This window comes from Lithobates pipiens, unplaced genomic scaffold, assembly GCF_037356315.1.
Source record: "Lithobates pipiens isolate NorthernLeopardFrog02 unplaced genomic scaffold, aLitPip1_a1.2 Scaffold_27, whole genome shotgun sequence".
Lineage (NCBI taxonomy): Eukaryota > Metazoa > Chordata > Amphibia > Anura > Ranidae > Lithobates > Lithobates pipiens.
The window spans coordinates 88,751,452-88,766,618 of record NW_027507788.1 but is presented as its reverse complement, the minus strand read 5'-3'; the positions used below and the strand labels follow the sequence as shown (position 1 = coordinate 88,766,618).

The following is a 15,167-nucleotide window of genomic DNA, read 5'->3' as shown; positions in this document are numbered from 1 at the left end:
CAATTAGGTTCCCCTTGGGCTGAGTCCCTTTACACATGTTTAGGCCTCAGGCTTCATGCCTACACCTCTGCTACTGCTCCACACATACTCACCCAGGCCACAGCCCGGGTGGAAAGAACCCAAATCACCTGACTTCTTCCAAATAAATAGACTATCCCTGCATGCTCACTGGACAAAGAAAACTCCTGCTGATTGGCTGAGACAACATATTCACTCATAACCTGAATTCACTGTAATCTATCCTCCTAATGCCAAAGGCAACAGTGCCACCTATTGACAGAAGAGAGAGATTAAAATTAAACTCAAGCTTAGGAGAAAAACGTTGATCAAAGACTACAGATTAGCCAGGCTAATTACCACCTAGCACAAGTAAATTTACTAGCAGCCTTGTTTAGGAAAAGGGCGCTACAGTTACATTTAAACTCTTTATCATCCTACTATCTCCATGTATACAATGACTGAGGGTCTATCCACACTTGTGGCAAAACATGTAAATGGGACCCCAACACACTATACCGGGGATATGCAATTAGCGGACCTCCAGCTGTTGCAAAACTACAAGTCCCATCATGCTCTGCCTCTGGATGTCATGCTTATGCCTGTCAGAGTCTTGCTATGCCTCATGGGACTTGTAGTTCTGCAACAGCTGGAGGTCCGCTAATTGCATATTTCTGCACTATACAATAGTCCCCAAAGTACTTGCATGGCAGTGCATTACAACATATATACCAGTGGTCTCCAAACTGCCGCTCAGGGGTCGGATTAAGCACTTTGCTTGCCTTTATCTGGCCCTGGGGGCACTATTCCTCCCACTGACACCAACAATGGGGCATCATTTCTACCACTGACACCAAAAATGGGACACTATTCGATCCCCTAGTATCAAAGATGAGGCCTTGTTTACTCCCACTGAAGGCAGGACAATTTCCACCTCCAATGGCCACAGTCCAGCCAACACTAAAGTCTGAAGGACTGTAAATTGGCCCTTTGTTTAGATAATTTGGAGAAACTTGGCATATACTGTACCATGCCCTATACTATAGTGTGCTGCATTTAAAAAAAAAAAAGGTTCATACATTTTTTTCATCCATTGTGGTGCATTGAAAGCTCACGCATAACTGCATGTCAACACATGCCACAATACACGTAACCATGTGTTCATTAACGCACAGATGTAACAATTTACTTATGTCACCTAAAAGTGTCACCACACTCAAATTAATGAAAGTTCAACTCCAGCCAAAATGTTTCTGCCTGCTCTGGTAAAAACTAAGCCTCCATTTAGTTTTTTTCACAGACACAGGGAATCAGTAGGGACATTTTTAGAAGGCAATTTACTTATAAGAATAACAATATAAATGTTGTTTCTTAATTAGCATTTAAAGTACACTTGTAGTATCGTCCAACAGGTTTGCAATTCTTAGGCCGCGTACACACGGGCGGACTGTTTCAGCGGACAGTCTGACGAACAAAGTCTTACGGAATTTCCGTAAGACAGTCCGTCCAAACTTGGTTTCAGCGGACAGTCCGCTCGTGTGTAGGCTAGTTCGACAGACTAAGTTTGGCGCATGCTCAGAAAGGATTTACACGGCGAAGGTTGCATTGCAGTGTATTGGACGTCGAATTTCTCGTCCCGTCGTACGTGCCGTTCACGTCATCGCGCACACTTTCAGCGGACTGTCTGCTCATCGTGTGTGGTCAAGTCCGTTCATGCAAATTTTGAACGGACTGTTTGTCGGATTGTTTGACGAACTTAGTTGGGCGAACAGTCCGCCCGTGTGTACGCGGCCTTAGGCAGATGTAGCTCAGCAGATCTGCTCCACATATCCTCTGAAACAGAAGTTAGTGGAGCAGGTCTGTAGTCAGAACTGCAGGCCTTGGAGCAGCTTGCAGCTAAAGTTGGCCAATTACCACTAGAATTTCTTTGGAAAAAAATTTGTATGGTTAATATAGTGTGGTCTCCTGCTTAACATGAGATTGAAAAGCAGACAAGCTGCTATGTTTTACCTAACAGAAAAGCTTCAATTGCTTAGTGAAGATACCCTGTGTGACTCAGTGCTGCTACTGCTGTGATTGGCTCCTCTGTACCTTGGCAACCTCGGAAGGTTCTGGGTGAACAGAAGTGATAGACGCAGATCAGCAGCATGAATATGAATGCCCTCCCAGACAATTACAGGGAGTGGTGCCCCTGAACATCCTGGGTGCTGGTATTTAACCAGCACCCAGCACATGGGATCTGGGTCTTCCTTCAGAGAGGAGAGGTCCAGTTGGTGAGGGGGCCCATCACCTCTCCCCAGTACAGGCTGTCGTGTGGCCTCAGGTGGGTGCCCTGAGGGCCTGAACAGTGAATGCTGAAACCCAGGGTTCTCCTGAGAGCTGACTGAGGGAGGATGACCATTAATTCTGTCTGGTATCACGGAGTAAGGTGACCTGCGACCAGGGCCTTGTGAGTATAGCCCCCCTAAGGGATCCTAGAGACTGGTGTTGCTGAATCCCCCTCTGGGTGCTAGAAGTCAGCTGCTGGGTGTAGGCTAAAGGGGACACTGGCTGGTGTCTTGAAAAGCAGGGTCAATTCAACTCCCTCTAGTAAGAAAGGGACTTTGCTCCATTCTGTACAGTATGCTACACAGTTCTATCAAGAAAGCTGTCCTCAATTGTGAACAGTTTAATTGGAGTATCCTACTATACCCCCTTCTCCTATCCAAGTTCCTAAACTAAAATATAACAAAAAAAAAAGAACCCACTACAACCCCTAGACTTGTCATTGGAGTAACGAGTGAAAGTTATGCACCTGGCCGTGGGAAATACTGTGTGCATGGCTGCGGGGCTGAAATTAGGAAAGATCCGAGAAAATACCAGCGGCACCTACGGGGGTAGTGCTATATGACAAACTTGTTTTGAATTTTCATACATCATGTGCAGACAAAATTCTACTGTGTATGGGCAGCTTGAGCTGGGGTTTGTGGAGACACTTGAAGCTACAGGTGTTTGCTCTGATTCTGTAGCTGAAGCTCAGCTGCTGGAGCCATTACTGGCCAAGAGGGAGCATTGTCATCCCGCATATTTACGGTACTCCACTTGCTCTGAGACTCATTTATATACAGTATAATGCCCCTTCCTTGGCAGTCAAAGGTCTGTAATATGAATTCATAGTTGTAATGATCATACAGAGGACTCTTCTCCTACCCTAACATCGGACCCAGTCCTGCTATTAATTATGTTACCTTGGCATGCTTTGTTCATCCCTTCAGAATTAACAACTCATAGCAGATTTTTTTCAACCGGAGCAATGAAAATGGAAGCTGTTATCACCAACGACAAAGGTTCCTTGCTGCCGGCATATGCAATGAAAAAACATGGCACCCCCAATGTACTGTATGTATATAATTGCACACTATGCAGAGAATCAAGATGTATAAAACAATAACAGACATCAAGCTGATCACGCTAATGATTATTTAAAAAAAAACAAAAAGCATTGAAATGACTATACAGCACATTACATTTAATTATAAGAACATGTAATAGCTACACCTTCTTTGAAAAAAACTTTAAAATAATATGCAAGAACGTCTCAATGAATTAAAAAATCTTAGCAAGCATCCATCTGTTTACATAGAAGTACCTGTACTGGGCTGTCCAGTCACTAGACTGTCTTGGTACCAATCCTGTCGGCTGCCCCAAGCTGCGTTCTGTATGTTCAGCATTTTGATCTTCTGGTCAGTGCCATCAGCCCCCATGGAACAACTACCCAATCTTGTAAGAGGTGGGGCATATGCAGTAGGTCAGGAGGACATCCTACTTTAGAACTTTCAGATTATCCTGGGACAGAACAAAATGAAAGATTGTGTTTAGTCTTTGCAAATACATAATTTTCCAAGAATCACATTCGCTCTAGTTTGTTATAGTCTTGGTGCTAGTGTTTGTTATTGTCCAATAATCATAATGTTAGTATACCAGTATTCTGATTTTCCAAAGTATCAGATCACATGTGCATTCTAAGAAGTCTATCTAACGGGCAAGTCTACTCAATATTATTTTAAAGGTCATTGCACCCTTTAAAAGTATGCATAATCTTGAGGCACTCCAGTATAAATTGTAAACAAACTTAGATGTTACTTCTTAGTGGTAAACCCACAGACACCTTGATTAAATTAAGCCACCCCTCACACCAGAAGTCCTCCCATCACATCAAATGTAGCCCATTACATCATAACCATCTTTCATGTCAGAGTCCCCTCTTCACATCAGAGGACCCCATCACTTCAGAAGTCCCTCCAGTGCCTCCAGTTTGAGGTGGGTCCTGTGCCCAATTTCCCCCTGGGGAAATTCAAGCAATAACCTAGTTAAAAAACACTGGATTAAATCAATCCCAAATTCACTTACTATGTGATGCACACACCCCATAAAGTAAATCAAAAAACTTTCCTGACTGATATACCCTTTCAATACCCGTTACAGTGGGAGGGTTTCAGCAAAAGTGGCAGTGCTGTCAATCCAGAAAGCAGTGGCCAAGTCTAGGTGTGGCCAGGTTTGACAAGCTGGAGATTTTTGGCAATACTGGCAGCCACATTCCCTGTAACATCTTCTCATCTCACTGTAGTCCAAGCAGGCACAGCCTATATAAGGTTGACAACTCTTCAAGATTTGAGCTCAGAAGTGCAGCATAGTAGCCACACTATCACAGGAAGTTGCATTAAGTAGAGCTCACTGGTAAGGACATTTTAGAGGAACCAACAGAAAACTGTAGTGCAGATGCATATTTTATTTTATTTTTTTAATGGAAGGTCATCATTTTTGACAATGTTCTTAGCTCTGTTCCTACACACCTTTAGGTGTTCCCCTTTTTTGGTGAATTCTCCACAATAAAAATCAGGAAACATGAGACCGCTTTAGTATGTGCAAACCTAAGGACTCAAATGTGTTAATCTCCAACATCTACCATTTTTTAATGGAAGGTCATCGTTTTTATTTTAATTAGAGATGGAGCCTGGTGAGAAAAGCTACCCTTTTCCTTTATTGTGAGGGTTCCAGCGGTAAGATCTCATTGAAAACGTTCCCAACTCTGTTCCCACACACCTTTGGATGTTCCCCATTTTGTTGCATTCTCCATAATATAAATCAGGGAACATGAAACCATTTCAGTATGGCCATAGCATATGCAAACCTAACAAGTCAAATGTGTTGAAATCTCCAACATCTACCAAAAATGAAAGCTTGATTCTTGAGTGTTTTTCACTGTTTCCCATTTTGCATGGGGGTTCACTACAGTCTGGTATGTTTGCAGGTTGATTTCATTCCATATCCTGCATATTAAGTAGTGATAAGGGTGATAGAGCCTGAATCATTTAAAGTTGAACCCCACGCAGATATAAGAGACACGGATTAATGCAGCTCTGTATTCAATTAGAGAGCATTAAATTATATTACTATTTAAAATGTGTAGAGCTTACCCCCGAAGAGGCCACTGAAAATATGCCAAGGTCTTTCCAGTTAATGGTTACAGAAAGCAGCTTGACATGAAGATGAGCTGATCAGTTTACTGCTTTTCCTTCACTGTTCAGTCACAGGCAGGGGGAAGAACAAGACCTGTAATTTTGACTTAACTGCAACAGAGAAATAACAGGTCTTCTGTCCTGCCAGACAGGTCGGTGCTGTGTAACAGAGCTGTGTAAATCTCATGTTTGGGGGCAGAAAAACCAAACCTTTAGCAGTTAAAGAAACTCCCTTGTATATACAAGGAAAAGACTCACCCAAGCTCTACTGCTATACGGAAGTAGATGAGTGGAGTTGGTGCACTGCCTGTATAGTTCACTGTGAGTCCATAATAGAAGAAAACTCCCTTGTGTATTTCGTCCCGGTTTTAACCCTCTGCCTGGAATTCAGCTTGAAAGCTTATCAGCAATGGCAGAGTTTATATTTACATCCATACAAGTTGTGCATTCTCCTACAGAAGGAACACTTTCTACTTGCACCAGGATTTTAACTTCGTATGCCTGCATTATGGGACTGCCTACTTTTGGTATGGAGTCTCCCTATCCAAGATAAGGTGAGAATGGAGCAGAATAAGGGTCATCGCTTGGTCAAGGGGTTATTTTTAACCCAAAAATGAAATTATTAATTTTGATCAAAGAAATCAGTGTTCATAGCAGCCTTGCTACAGAACCATTAAATCAGAATTTTTCCACACTAATTGTTTTATTTTTTATTCAACCTACAAAAAAAAATGAAAGATCCAAAAAATACGACCTGAGATCAGATTCTTAAAACTGAATCGTATGTGCAAGTTTTCGTGTCATGTGTTCATAGAAAAAGCTGGAAGAACACGAAAATACTTGTTAGTGTAAAGAAGCAGTTTATGATATGTGTTCTTGTGATGTATTATGTAAAATGACTGTTTCATAATTCATAAGTCATCACTCTTATGATATAAACTATACAAAACTGACCGCCGGAGAACTCTTCAGATCTACTCTGCTAAAAAACCTTCCACCAATACCTTCTATTTACCTTTTGTGGGAATATTTAATGTCTAAAATATATCCATATCCATTGCTTTAGAGATATCAGAACATAAACCCAGGCACCTATAAGGATGTTTAACTTGTAAAACAGTCTTTCTGAACTAAGTTTCTGTGGAACTCTAGGATTTCTCAAGGGGTTGCTAGTGCAATGAACAGTGACTCAATAATCGCTCTCCTGAGAGTACCTACATAATTCTGGTACGAAAGTCACGCAGCAAAGCCATTGGCATTGGACCAATGTAGCATTCCCCGTTATCTCTCATATGAATAACCACTGACAACAAAGATCATTACATACAGGTATTACATACAGGTGTCTGTAATGGGAGCCTGCCTATAACTGACCACCAATGTAACAGGGAAATCTTTCAACTGACCACCACAGGGTTCCATAACTGACCACCAATGTAAGGGAGCTCCTCTCTACTAATCAATGATGTTACAAGTTCCTTCTCCACTGGTCACTGGGGTAATGGACCTTCATCCACTGATCATCCAAATAATGGGCCCTTCTCCACTGCTCACCAATTTACCCTTCTCCGATGAGAAACTACACTGGCCACCAAAGAAGTATTTTCCACTCATCACCAATGTTCCCTTCTCCACTGACAACCAATGTTAGGGAGCACTTTTCCACTACTAAGCATAAATGTAAATAGGAGCTAAGCTGGGCATCAAAGAGGTATTTCTCCACTGATCACCATTGAAGGGACTCAAATTTTTTTACACTGTGTATTTCTAACTTGGCATTGTCATTAATCACATGTCATGCTTATTACAGGTGGTGTTAAAAAATTGATCCACTCTGGGTGAAAAGTCACTAACTACATATTGAGCTCCCTAGATGCAACCCTTTATCCATATTAAATTACCATTCAGCTCAGCACTGTTGTTCTGCTGAACAAAGTTTTATTATATGAATTAAATCACTAACTACGTATAACCAATTATCATTTCTACATTTTTGAATAGTTAATGTGCAGTCCATAACACCAGGGCTAGATTTACTATTGTGCACGATTGACTTATGCCTACATGAAATGCTTGCTTCATTAAAAGAAATCTGGTCCTGCCTGACACTCTGACATATTTGTGTTTGTGGCCATTGCCTGAGCTGAGTTTTTTTTCTTGGTTCAGGTCTGTTCAGCTGTGAGATGCTGGGGAGGAGCAGGGGCCAAACAAAAGATCAAAAATTGAAATCCTTGCCTGCATGACTGTTAGCCCTTGTACACACGGTCAGAGATTCCGACAACCAAATCCGTCGGAGTAATTCTGATGGATTAATTCCGGAAGAGGTCTGGAAGTGATGTTGCATACACACGGTCGGACTAAGTTGTTGGAAAATCCGATTGTACATAACGTGATGACGTTCTTTCGTTAGGACGGGACTACATTCAGGCTAGTAGCCAATAGCTTTGGTCTAGGAATTTGATCTGAGCATGCGTGGCACTTTGTCTGATCGGAGCATTTTGTCGGAAAATTTTACCGGCAATTTGGAAAAGTTGGTCCGTCGGATATTCTGACGGAAACAGTCCGATGCAGACCACACACAGTCGGAATATCCGACAAGACGGTCCGATAGGAAACATTCCGTTGGAATCTCCGACCGTGTGTACAAGGGCTTAAAGGCACAACAATACCACAGGGTAGCATTCTTCTTGACCAGAAGTACAATTTTCTCATTCTCTGTAGCACTTCAGCCTGCAATTGACTGTGATCTGCTTTCAGGTTAGCTTATTCTACTAGAAGGACTTCTTTCAATCTCCATCTTCCAAATCCCAACACTCTTAAATCTTCTTTCACATGATTCTCTTCTTTGATCCTCCATCTTTCTTCAGAACTCTGCTCAAAAACTTCTTGTGGACTCACTTTTTCTTTGCTCATCATATGATCAAGCCAAATGCAGACAGACTTCAATATAAAGGGACAGTCTATCCAAAACACAAAAATGTAGTAATGGGTGAATGCTGGCCAGTCAGAACCCCAGCAACATCTTATATTTCTTGGGTATTCCTCAAAACTCTCCATAAAGGCAAACATGGAAAAATCCAAAAGGGGGCTTAAAGTGAATTAGTTTTTTGCTCACAAAAGGCAAAAACAGGTTTACTTTTAATCCCACTGCCCACAACATATACTTTCCTCCTTTTCACTGCCCCTTCCCCCTGCTACAAGTCACTGAAGTCATAGCTTACAGAGGGCTCCCTACATGACAGCACTGACCGGCCTAGCATTGTCATTTGAAATGAGTCACATGCTCCCTTGTATTTCAAATAATGGGTATACCCTTCAGCTTTCAGTGCTTAAAGAAGTGAATGGAGAGAATTAGAAAAGGTAAGTGTAAGCTGCTGAGGAGGGCTTAATTTAAAATTAAAAGCAAACCTATTGTTTTTCCTTAAATGGACTGAGCAAAGAGTCACTTTAAGACCCATTTTAACAGGCATCATAAGTGGGCTGATGTGGGAACTGCAGAGATCTCACGGAAAAAGTCCACTAAAGGTATAAGAACACATTCATTGATTTATTCCACTGGTACCCATTCATTATTGAAATTGCCAACTTTTTTGGACTTTTTTGGGGATTTTTGCCTTCCTCTGGATCAACTGTGGGTATAGAATTGGGTATATGGGCTGGTATGATATTTATTATATATATATATATTTTTTGTGGTTGAACTGGATGGACTTGTGTCTTTTTTCAGCCTGACTAACTATGTAACTATGTAACTATGTAACTGTGTAACTTAAAACACACTATAATCTGAATTTTCCATCCAATATTTTTATATATATTCAAAAGTATATCCACCTGATACTGATAACTCAGTTGTTATTGCATAATAGCAATGTCAATCACGTGAATCACGTTTGTAGATAAATAAAAGTATCCACAACTGTTCAACATGTCTCATCTATACGGATGGGTGACAAAACTAGGTGTAAAAAATTAGCCCTGGCATATAAAACATGTATCCCATATAGTGGTTCAGAGCAGAAAAATGTAGTACCATAGCCATCGCATTACCACTGAAGGGCCCAAGGGATTATTATGTAGGTGATGGATGTTCTCATAGCAGCTCACAACCCCATATGGCACACCCGACAACCATAACCAAATCTGTAATCTTGATTAACAAAATTTTGCAAGCAGTTGCGATAGGAAAGCTTACTGTACCTTGTAAAGCAAACCTGTCATCTTGAGAAATCAGGCTACAAGTCTGTATACTGTAGTAGGGACCTCCAAGAGTCTTCTGCATTGTTTGCTTATTTCTAAAATGCAGAGGAAGTGTCTAAATGAAGGGACGAGGGTCCATTTGTGGCTCAAGCAGGGGTCCCAACATGTCATGTTTGACCTGGACATTGCTTAAAGCAGACTTTGTCGTGAAACCTAGCTTTTCTCTACAGAGAAGGGTATTATTAGTATTCAGCCATGCAGAATTTTTTTGGAAAAACTCTGCATGCGGTAATGCGCTCTTTCATGCAGAAGTGCTCATTACTGCCCTCCAGTGTCCAATAATTATCCGACTGTAACAAGCAATGCTCAGAACATCCTCTGACTGAGCACATGGCCTGGTAAATCGTCTGACTGTTGTATGCAACACTAACTAAATCACATCTCTTGCTATTACTAAGCCATGTTTCATGCCCTGTGGCCAACTACAAAAGATTCAGTATCTGCTCATTCTCACTGCTATGTATCACTGTCAACTAGTCACATAGAGGAGGGCTGTTATGGTATGCTGGGACTTGTAGTTTAGCAACAGCTAGAGTGCCGCAACTAGCCAAAGTAATGGAATTTAAAATTATTTTTTGCACTATGATAACCTCTCCAACAACATATGTTCATACTACATGTGCAATTCATATTTTTGAACTATACCACACACTATTGGGAGCATGACTGGCTAAGCTTATTTTCAATTTCTGGCCCTGCAGATGCTCTTACTCTCTTGACACATGACAGAAGATTCACCCAGTAAATATTGAAAATGACAGTACAGTTTTCTCAGTAAGAATGACAAAGGCAACTTTCAATAAGGAAGCTCAGTCATGCCTATACAGTCCTTAAGATATAAACTCTTGGGCTACAATGGTTCACTAGTTAAAGGAAAATGTTATCAAAAAGTCTTTTAGGGCATGTAAAAAAAAGGCAAAAAATATAGTGAAAACAACTTTAACTAAAAAAAAAACCTTTATTTCAAGCTTTCAGAGCACTAGCTTCTTCGTCAAGAATATTAAAAGAAGAAAGACGAAGAAAGCATAAAAAAAAAAATAATATGCTTATTGTAGCTAAAGTTAATGCCTACTACTAAAATATACATACAAATAATTGCAAAAGGACATATAATTAACATAATTGCACTATGACTGCGTCCTCCACAAGTTTGGAGCAAGAAAGGGCAGCATATAATAATATACATTTTGGCTATTCTTAATTTTGTATTTATTCCTGGACATAATTTTTAGTTCTAGGTAGTATAGCCTTTTTAATATAAAATTTACCCTACATTAAGGCAAAAGGCTCAATTAACAAACCTAAAACACCAGGATGAAAAATTCTGACTTCAAGTGGCCGTCTAGTCCTGAGCTTGAAATTAAAATAGAAGCACACCAAAATATCTACCTTTTTAATTACTGATCATTCAGCATGAATGAAGACAGTAAGATCCATTTTGTACATATATTCCAAATTACTTTACATTTGACAGGCGATTTAATATAAATACATTAATTATACTAACTATATAAATAATGCATTTAATAAATACATAAAGATAGAGATACAACATTAGCTACAGTCATAGCTCAGAATATATGTTATAGTTTTTAAGAACTAAAAATAATATTTAAGTGGTGTGTGAAGCTTATGACAAAACATATGTAGTTCAGAACTTTAACTTTTCAGAGGATTTAATGTTCTGGGCAATTTCTAAATTTTTCAGCTGTAATAATTTATTTATGAACTGAATTACCACTACAATATTAATGGTGATATTCTATAAAACAAAAATATGAAATTATATATTATTTATATTATATATAAAATAAGTTATATGAAATAGTAAATTATGATTTAATAAATCTAGCAAATGAATGGAGCTCATCACTGTTTCTAATTTTTATAATGAATAAGGCAAAAGCAATACACAAAGTATATATTCGTCAAGAATATCCAGCAGCATCTTTGATGGCTTTAACTATTCCAAATTTATACAATTCAAAACTTGATTAGTTACTATAGGCTTCAGTTATTAGGACATTACCATTATTCCATGAACTACAACAATAAGACAGATTTTCAGTAACTTTTATGCATACAAGGTAAACATATTAAATATGCCTGATAAAGTTCTTATTGGTTGATGCTTAAAACATTTTACTTTATTCTACTAAGGGGGAGCTGGCTGTACTACATTTTGGTTACATATTATTATTATTTAAATAATAATAACAATAACAATTTTATATGTGAAGTACTATATTTTTTTATTTTAAGGCTTAAGTACATGGCTACTAGATTAACTTTGTAAATAAACTCCTATGAACAAACAAAAAAAGCCAAGCCATATATAACTGCTTTTTGGGTTTGTATATTATTGCTAAAGCGCTTGGAGAACTTTGCAGTTATCTACTTGGTCTCATCTCAAAAACTCTGCTGATTGTTATGGCACAGGGGGTTTTAAACTTGCCTCCGGTCAATCAGACTCCAACCAGGCTCATCAAACAAAAGCGACATGTCCGCTGGGCAGCTAACGATAATGACTTGTATTATTTTGATCCATCTCCGCAGAGCCCTGCAATTTAGAGCGGAGACCTCAAACCCCCAAACCGCCAATTACTGTATCTGTAGAGAATAAAAAGACTTAATCTTCCTCAAGATCCATAACAACTTGTCTTGTTGTCTTTTATCTGAAGGTCAAAAGGTTTTTCTTGTAGGGTCACCAGAAGCACAAAACATTTAATCCAATATAGAAATGGGGCACAATGTGGACAATTTTCTAACAGCAACAAAACACATTAGAATCAAACAGTATGAGAAAATCATCACTGAAAATGTAATATTAATAATAATAATCATAATAATATAACACCAGCTATACCTTTCTGATCAATTCTAATACATTAAAAAAGGCATCATTAAAATTTAATTATTGTGTTTAGACATTTCTAAAAAAATCTGAAAACTTTACCAATCAGTTATTTTAATAGGTTTTGACATATATCTGTAAAATGTGACATTTTGTTATGATATGAATATGAGCTATATTATTTTATGCTTATATATATTGATATCATAAGCATAGCTATTTTTGATCATGTGCATTTCCTATGTGTGTATAGATACGTTTATATATAATATGTATATGTTAAGTATATACAGTGTGTTCTTCATGCGTCTAAATCTAATAAATATATATATATTATATGAATGTACATACAAACATAATATTAGTTCCATATGCTAGAATAAAAAAAACAAAAACTAATAAATATCATATAAAAAATACATGATCTGTAGTTTGCCCTGTATCCATTGAATGGATGTTTAACCTCCCCTGGCTGCAAATTTGTCCATAGAAAAACTGTCCCTAAGGGTGTGATGTATGATAGGTGTAGTATTGAGGTGTCTACAGCCCTCCAGGAAAACAAATAAATAGCACAATTTCTAGAACACTTCTCATGGCCCTAGAGGTCTCTTGAGTAATAGGTACATTAGTGCTAACAACTTTTCTCTAGTCCTATCAGTCTGCTGCTCCCTGCAAGAAATAGGTACAATCGGAAGGTTTCTATCACCTTTCAGAGGCTGGAATTCTGACTTGGACCTGGCTGTATCTCCACACATATGGGTCTTCCTCACCCACAGCTGGCAGTCGCTCCAAATGACTGTGCCACTCTGCTGCAGTAATGAATAAATAAGTTCTGGGAGCTATGAAAAACCAACAGGATGGTTCATCTGGGTGACACTTGTACTAACCATTAATGTCATGTTTGAACTTAATTCTACAGAATGGTTGGGGGATGGGTGGGAGAGGGGACATAGCAGAGGGAGAGAAATAGAGGACGGGAGGGAGTAGGGGAATGGATATGGGGAGGGGAGAGAAGTAGGGTAGTAAACGATGTAAGATGAGTAGAGGAAGGAAAGCAGCAGTCCCCGAGTATCAGCCATGGTCTGTTGGCTGAAGAGGGAGCCACAAAGGTTTCTGGCAGGGCCTGTCAGCTCTTGTCAAGGTCCAAAGCAGGCTGCGAGTACATAATCACTAAATGAGGCTCTGTATTTGACACACAGCAGTATTGGGCAAAATGCCACTGCCAGCCAATGGTGTTAGGGGCGCAGAATTGAGACATACCTGCTCTGTGACAGCAGTTTACTGCGCTGGACAATCCATGTCTCATCTGCACTACCTTTTACACTCAATTCTATTTTTTTTTTATTACTTAATACTTTGTGCAAAACATTTTATTGTGAATGTTTGTGTGCTCGCTGGCAATGCTGTCGAGATTAGTCGCAGTACTATTGCGGTGAGATATTCCTGCCAGAATCACAAGGTTCATAGAGTTGCTAACTTGAAAAACTCAGTTAAACAAATATTGACTTAAGATCATACAGACGAGCTCTGACCTGCCCTTTCTTTACCTCAACATTGGTCAACTGAGGCAACTACAACTACTGAGGCATGCGAGGATGAGGAGTAGGCCAGAGCTTAACTATGTAAGCTAAAGATGCTCTAGTCTCTGTTTAGGGCAATATGCAGGCAGTTTCAGGAGCTGGAAAAACAGATTGGATCATTAAAAGTTTTCCAACTTTTATAAACATCGAAGAGTGATTTCATAAAAAGACCCAGTTCTCCATCATGTCTGCCCTCTTTTTTTTTTTTCTTAAATTCTCAGATTCTTGGGTGTATACAGAGGAGCGCCTAGTACAAAAGCTCATATTACTTAAAGGTAGAGATGGGCCAAACACCCCTCAGTTTGGTTCGTGGCAGAACTCTCAAACATCGCAAAAGTTCAGACCCGAACAAAGAACCCTATTGAAGTCTATGGGACCCGAACAGGCAAACTCAAAAGTGCCCATTTTGAAGGCTTATATGCAAGTTATTGGCCACATAAAGGGTATAGGGGCCTGGATACTGCCATGGGGGACATGTACCAATGTAAAGAAAACTTTTAAAAAAGATCATTTTTAAAGTAGCAGTGACTGTAATGATGCTTAAAGTGAAATAATAAAAATGAAAAATTCCGTTAAATATATAATGCCTGGGGGGTCCCCTTAGTCTGCCTTGATGTGGCACATCTGCATCGTGTAAAGAAACTGCTGCAGCAAAACTGACATTTATAAAGAAAAAAAATGACATTTAAATGTATTTTTCCCTGCAAGCTTTCTTTATTTAGTAAAAATTACTTGGGGAGCCAGTCTGTACAAGGCCACGATTTAGTGCACTCAGAACAAGATTAGAGATTTTTTGGATAAATTCTGGTGTCTCTATGGCAGACTTTGGATAAAAATAACAAAGTTTTGCACCACAGTGAGCAAGCTTTATGAGAAAAAACCAAATTATAATATACTCACTTCCAGATTAACAATTTTTAGATAAAGTCTGCTGTCTCTTTCGCAGACGTTGTATAGAAGTAACAGGTGCAGAAAAAT

The 15,167-nt window shown here is 39.2% G+C and overlaps 1 protein-coding gene across 1 annotated transcript in view; it reads right to left on the bottom strand.

Annotated features, from left to right (window-relative positions):
* The window catches only part of LOC143933975 (paired box protein Pax-6-like), a 118,861-nt gene extending 105,432 nt beyond the window's left edge, over positions 1–13,429 (bottom strand). The window contains exons 1-2 of the mRNA XM_077457192.1: positions 13,316–13,429; positions 3,626–3,822 (exon numbers count right to left, since the gene is read on the bottom strand). Of these exons, the coding sequence (XP_077313318.1) occupies positions 3,626–3,740 (115 nt within the window). The 5' untranslated portion in view covers positions 3,741–3,822; positions 13,316–13,429. The remainder of the gene's footprint in view (positions 1–3,625; positions 3,823–13,315) is intronic.
* Between the last annotated feature and the right edge of the window lie 1,738 nt (positions 13,430–15,167).